Source organism: Austrofundulus limnaeus, unplaced genomic scaffold (genome assembly GCF_001266775.1).
Source record: "Austrofundulus limnaeus strain Quisiro unplaced genomic scaffold, Austrofundulus_limnaeus-1.0 Scaffold120, whole genome shotgun sequence".
Taxonomy (NCBI): Eukaryota; Metazoa; Chordata; class Actinopteri; order Cyprinodontiformes; family Rivulidae; genus Austrofundulus; species Austrofundulus limnaeus.
Window position 1 is genome coordinate 838,610 of NW_013952522.1, and position 6,639 is coordinate 845,248.

Below are 6,639 nucleotides of genomic sequence, written 5' to 3' on the forward strand. Positions count from 1 at the left end.
GATGGTCAAAGTCAAATAAAGACAAATGTCTAATTGTTCATCTCTACTTGTAARCACTATCATGCCATCAGGAATTGTTAAAGTTGTTTCTCTGTGCAAAATAAGTTGCCACAGTCAACAGACAGCCTGAYTGTTCAACTTTGATTGAATTGATTTTTTAAATCACTACAATTTTCTAGTGTAAAGACACTCAGGGTCTCTCACACTTCTCATAAATTAATGAGGAATCATGGATTCTTTTCTAGAAAGACAAATACCTCTCTGTGGTGAAAGTGAGAAATAGACACAATAATTTACCACTTCAGTTAGTTAAATTTTCTAAAATAAATTATATTTATTTACAGAATAAAATAAACCAACTATATGCCAATTAATGGTAATAAACAGAACTTTAAGAGTTAAAATATTAACAAGAATCATGATTAAYGCAAATATGACCCTCAGAAAGAACATGGGACAGTAAACTAGGTTTYAGGTYTTGATAAACCAAGTGTTTACAGGTACGGTACATTAACTAATGGCAAGGCTTTAAGATTAAGAACAGTAAAGAAAAGGAGGATTAGTTTTAAGACATCAATTATCTTATCAGGGTGTGAAAACCGGAACAGCACCCAGCTTTTGCTTCACCCCGTCCGCCGGATCCAGGACACCTTTACAAAACACAGCTTTTACCTTTGGCGTTTTCGACCGTCAGGTCAAGCTTGTGGGCAGCAGTCACTCAGTTCGTTAAGGCAGCCAGCTCTGGTCCTCACAAACTAGCAAAAACGTCCACGTTTTGTTTGCTGCGTCTCTAAGATCTGCTTTAGTCAGGCAAAGAAAAATCAGAGTCCGTTCAGGTTTCTTCTTTCAAAATAAAAACTTCTCATCAGAAGTTTCAAAATAGAAGTAGCTTAAAGGCTGTTTTGAATCAAGACTGAAGTTGCCTTGACTCGACAAAGGATTTTCTCATTGGCTCATGAGAACAGTCTCTTTGTGAAGCTGGCTGCACTAAGAAAAAACTGCACACACTTTTTTTTTACTTCTACTTAATTTTTAGCCATCACACAAACAAAAAAAAAAAGTTTTTCTTCCTGCATGTTGTAGTGTAGGGGATAGGGCCTAAGACTGAATAAATTATGAATTATTAAAATTAGGACATTAATTACCTCGACGCACTACTCCCTTTTATTTTGAAAAGGCAAAAGGAAGAAAATGACAAATCAATGATTTATTGTTATCAGTCTGAATGTGCCGTTACCCTAAAAATGATTGAGGACTTTGCTTTAGATAAATCCCATTTAGTTCCATTAAGACACAAACAGATGTTGACTTAAACTTGATAAACTCTTCATGTGCCATTTATTTACAGATKAATATGATAACAAGCTGTTGCAGAGAGTTAATGATGGAAAGAATATTTCGGGGATAAAAATAAATGAGGCAATGACATGAAATGACTAAAGTAATAAGAATATAACAGCTTTATAGCATTTGATCCAGATAGAAATCTAACGATGCAAAAATGGAATGAGCGCAAATAATTTTGAAACRAAACAAAATATAATTTGAGGCAAAAGCTTTTCTAAAGATGTTATTTTAAGGAGGGAGGTTTTAACTGCACTGTAAAAAATGAAATGTTGGATTTACTTAACCATGTTATGTTACCTGGTTCCACTTAACTGAGTTGAGTAAATTCAAAGCAATATACCAGTTTTTTAGCCAAAGAACATGAGTATGTTGCTTTGAATTTACTCAACTCAGTTAAGTGGAACCAGGTAACATAACATGGTTTAAGTAAATCCAACATTTCATTTTTAGAGTGTGTTGCATAGATAAGGTTCAGATCGAGGCTAGGGAGACTTTAAAGCTAGTTTTACCAAAGACTTGTTAGAAGAGGGGATCAACTTTACTCTGAGCACCTTTCTGTCACCAGGAAAAGGACAAGGAGGATCAGAGAGAAGCTGAAGACAAAGAGGACAAGAGAGTTGGCCTGTGGGTCATAAAACAATCCTCTAAAAATGTTTGATGAACGCCTGTTCATTGTGTTTATAAAACAAAGATTTTAGCCTCGTAATAGTCATTATTCCTGACGGTAGATCCTACAGTGGGAATAAGTAACTAAATAAGTAACATGAAGTTACTTTTATAATAAATGCAAATATATTTATATATTGACAATGAATGACTTGGCTGCAGTGATTTGATGGCAGTCAAATAAAACAACTTGTGACTATTTGTTCAGCTTTTCTTCTTTGTGAACACTATCATCAAATAAAGTTGTTTTTCTTCACTGAATAAAATCTTCAGCTAAAGGACTATAAATATGACTAACCTAACTATCACAAACACATAAATAAAAAAATTTAACATCTTAAGCTTTAATTACTCAGCGCATTGACTGATCTTTTTATTTGGTTGCTGGTAATAGGAGCTTGTGTGTTCTGCCTATGGGTGTTTTGCAAACTTGAATAAAAATTGGGGTGTTGTGCTAACGTGTGTAGGGGTCACCTCAAGTGAAGAAACAAGATTTACTGCCTCGAAGCAGGCCTGACGAAAAGACAGGAACTCTGTCACAAACTGAACTCTATTTAGGCCATGACAGGTCATTTCAACCCTGGGAGAATTTCTCAGTTCTCTTGATCAAATAATGGACAGAACAATCTTTTCTGTTCGTGAGTCATTTGTTGTTTGACTAAGAATGTTTATGCATTTGTTAAATCATGATAATGGCTGTCACAAGGAAGTGGAAAAACTTCTACTCTTTTATCGTGCCTAAAAGATTAATTAATGGTATAAAAAATCACAGAGAAAATCATTACCATGTTTTTATTGTGTTTTCATATAAATCACTGTTTTTATTTTACCGGGAACACAGTAATATAATTGTGGATTTTTCTTGAGAAAATCTTTCATTTATCTGGACTAACAGAATGGTTCAAAACTGATTACTAAACAGAAATGTTAATTAATCATCATAAATGWTTTGCAGTGATTTCTCTTAGAGTCTATCTGGAGAAAAGCTAAAGAARTGTTATCATATTCTGYTGTGAACAACCATAGAATTTAACCTTGACTGGCGCCTGGCTGGCAAGTCTTTATCTTTCTTCCTTTTTCTGACTCAACTTAACGCTTGAGGGCGAAACCAAAGTCATGCGCTTCTATTACTAACACGGACGCCTTTGAGTGACACACACTTCTTCCTGGATGCCAAACTTGGAAGGAATGCTGCGTTTCTCTCCGGAGAAGCTAGTTTGGCTCGTTAGGTTTTGCCCATGAGCCAACTGGGGAAGATCTAACGGCCGGGACAGTGGCATGCCGCCAAAAGTCCCACCCCGAGGCTGCAAGTCTCAAAGTGTGTTTTTAACTCCCGAGGGGAGATTTTATTTTGAAAGAAGGCACCGGATGTACAGCTTGAATCTTTCTGGCTTGGACTGAAACAGACGAAAAGTTACCTGAAATAACACCTTTCTCGCCAAGGAACAGTGAGCGAGCCGATTAAAAAGTTCCCTGACTGATTGGAGGTGAGACAGTGATTACCCAGGGGTGCTTAAGAAGACATCACCAGGTAAAGCTGAGCGAGTTCAGGGTGACATGTCATGTGGAAACTGAGTGCAGAAGGGACGTGCTGATCCGGTTGGCCACACTCTTGATAAAGTAAAATTTAGTCGCGATACTAACATTACTTTCCTCCTTTCCTTTGTCTTTATTTGCCAAAACTTAAGCTGAAAGTGCCGGTAAAATTGTTTGGTTGTAACATCAGAACTGACGTTTTACTGTTCTATATATAAGTAATCTGAGTTGATGTGAATTAAAATTCGGATGCGAGTTTTATCTCATTTAACTCTGAAGCTTGTTATAAGAATGACCACAATCAAGTGTAACTTACGATCTGTTCAATTTGTGTAAATAAATGATTGCATAGTCTTTATGAATCAACTTGAACTCGTCTGAAYGTTCACTTATTGTGTCACTTTTCACTTCGCACAGTCAAGATAWTAACAAGTAATGAGAAAATACCTTGGTAAAACTTTCCTCATAACCTTGTTTATGAGAGATGTAGGAAAAGCTTAATTGATCTTAAGCCCACTCCTTACACGTGCTAACATTTTGAAATCGTAACACCTCTGCTGGCAAATATTTGCATCTTCATCTTAGATGTTTCTGTTTTTTGTCAGATGATGTTTTGACATGTGTTAAAAGGATTGAGGATAAATATCATTGCAGTTGTGGAATCAAAATCTTTATTGTCACTGTCAAGATAACGATGATTATTGATCTTACAGCAACACGGTTCAGCAATTAAGAATTAATATTTAACATAAAAGCTTGCTGGCTGGCTCAAGTATCAAGTTTTCTCTTCATATGTTTGACACTCTTCTTAATTAAGAAATTAAATACATTTAATAAATATTTCATAAGCAAAGCATTAAAATCCCTTTCAAATCCATGCTATGTTAACGGCATCATGACATTGTTTTCCTTTCACAAAAAAGAATGTTCCTGCTGCAACACCAAGAAGTCCAAGAATCAGGCCAAGTCCACAGCAAACAGCTGGACCAGCTGGACCACGGCTCTTCTCATTTGTTTCTACAACTAAAGAGGACAAGAAGAGAAAATTATTCCTGACTTCTGTTGAAACACTCTTCAGTTCACCTTAAATTCTCGTTACATAATAATGTGCTGCTAAGTTTAACAATGCGTTTCCTGTTCTCACCCAAAATCCTGGTCTTGGGTTCATCCAGAGCTTCATGTTCCACCGTGCAGCTGTAGGTGTCTCCTTCTTGTGGAACAAAGTTCAGGTAGGAGAAGACGTGAAACACCCCCTCAGAGTTGGAAACGGTTTTGATGAAAGGAGCTTCCATCATCACTTCTTCATCATTCTTAGACCATCTGATGTTGATCACAGGAGGGAAGAAGTCGTAGACGAAGCAGATGAGGGTATTCTCTTCAGCATTTATCATTTCAACTCTGAAGTAAATCACAACTTCTGGTGGGTCTGACAGTTCAAACAGCACAGTGTTATTTAGTTATTATAATTTTAATCAAATAGTAACAGTGACAAATGTTGGAACACAAGTTGAGTTTTAATTACCTTTAGTCTTTTTTACTGACTCATCAGGTTTCCATCTATAAATATCTTTGTTGCATACATTTCGAAAATATTCTGCATAGTGGTAAGCCATTTCATAGCGTGAAGATGTCGGTATTTTGCTTTTCCAAATAACAAGACTTTGATTATAATCTGCATAGCAGACTTCATCATCATCAAATGTCACATAGGCTTGAGTGTCACCCGAGTCAAAGCATCCGAAGGTGTGACAAAGTGTGTGATCACCTGGAAAAAAACAAATCAGTTCAGCATAAACGAGAGCTTGTTCAAAATTCAAACCTACACAAACAAACTTCTACATTCTGGTTCAGATCTAAGTGAACGGATGTAGCACATACAMAGAAATAGTTGTACTTACTTTCTGCACAGATGCAAAGTGCTCCAGAGAGAAGAAGTATAATTTTAAAGTACATTTTATTCACTTTGTACTCGTTTATGTTCTCTGCCATGGCTCCTGTGTGATCTTGTTGTTACCATTCGACAAGAATGAGTCTTCACAAAAGTTAGAGAGATAGATAAATCTTCCTCATTTCTAAAAATGTCAAAGTGTTCACCAGGAAAAACAGGAAGCTGAGAAAACAATCGCAGCTGAAACATTTTAAACAGTGATTGCTTTCAGTAAACAGCTTACAAGATTACAAAACACACATTTTTTATGAAACTATAATGCTTTGGCTTGTTTGATACAAAAAATCTAGGCATTTGTGAAGACACAACCAAACAGAAAAAATAAAATAAAATTCCAGTTTTAATGCTAGAAAATGTGTTTGGAAGTAATCATTTTTTTTATATTACATTAGTTTTACTGTATACTGTAACTGCAATTTCATTCTGCAATGCATCTCTGATGTGTGTGAATGACAATAAAGCTGATTCTGATTCTGATGATGTAAACTCCATTTAAATTAGTCACTTTCTGACTTTGTAGTTGTGTCATCTGATCTGGACTGTATGTTTTGGACACTCTGGTGAAGAGAGTAGCTGGGCTGTCAACTGWTCACCACCTGGTAGTGAGTTGGATCAGATGGYGGGGAAAGATGCTGGAMAGATCTGGTAAATCCAAACGTTTTGCAAGGGTTTTCTGGGAAGACCTGTCAGAAGAACCCATCAGAAAGATCTTCAACACACAATTCTGTGCGGTAACGCTCCTTTGTGCCTTTAGGTTGAAGAGTGAAATCTTAAGCTTTGAGCTGCAGGAGCGATACAGTTACAGAGGGCCAATAAAAACATTAGTTCCTTCTACAGTTTTACAGCAAAACTTTAACTGATTTTACTCTTTAAATGCAGTGGAAACTTATGACCAAAGCCACCACCTGATCCTGCTCCATGGACTTCACATCTGTCTGACCAAGTCAGGGCTGACAGAGTCTGCAGAGGTCCTGCAGAGGTTGACATAGACTTTGAATTCCTTRAGTCCCAGTTTATCAGAAGCTCTCATTAAATGCTTCAAATCCTTGTTGGAAACAAAATTTGATCAGATGACAAAATAGCTGATTTTGCATCCAAAAAGCAAGTAGACCCACAATTTGATGAGAACTGATATTATAAGG

At 36.4% G+C, this 6,639-nt stretch overlaps 2 protein-coding genes across 2 annotated transcripts in view; one reads left to right on the plus strand and one right to left on the minus strand.

The window, feature by feature from the left end:
• Nucleotides 1-6,639, plus strand: part of LOC106522076 (cytoplasmic phosphatidylinositol transfer protein 1) — a 72,649-nt gene that overhangs the window by 26,064 nt on the left and 39,946 nt on the right. The window lies entirely within an intron of this gene.
• On the minus strand, nt 4,248-6,629 carry LOC106522078 (H-2 class II histocompatibility antigen, A-Q alpha chain). Its single transcript, XM_014014930.1, has 2 exons — nt 4,694-6,629; nt 4,248-4,572 (listed from the first exon to the last, which is right to left on the minus strand). The coding sequence occupies exons 1-2, from the start codon at nt 4,938-4,940 to the stop codon at nt 4,418-4,420; spliced, it is 402 nt and encodes a 133-aa protein (XP_013870384.1). The 5' UTR covers nt 4,941-6,629; the 3' UTR covers nt 4,248-4,417.

Coding starts and splice junctions, on each gene's coding strand:
- LOC106522078 (XM_014014930.1), bottom strand. CDS start 4,940: ATGATAAATGCTGAAGAGAATACCCTCATCTGCTTCGTCTACGACTTC. Junction 4,573..4,693: donor ACCCAAGACCAGGATTTTGG/GTGAGAACAGGA, acceptor TGTCCTCTTTAG/TTGTAGAAACAAATGAGAAG.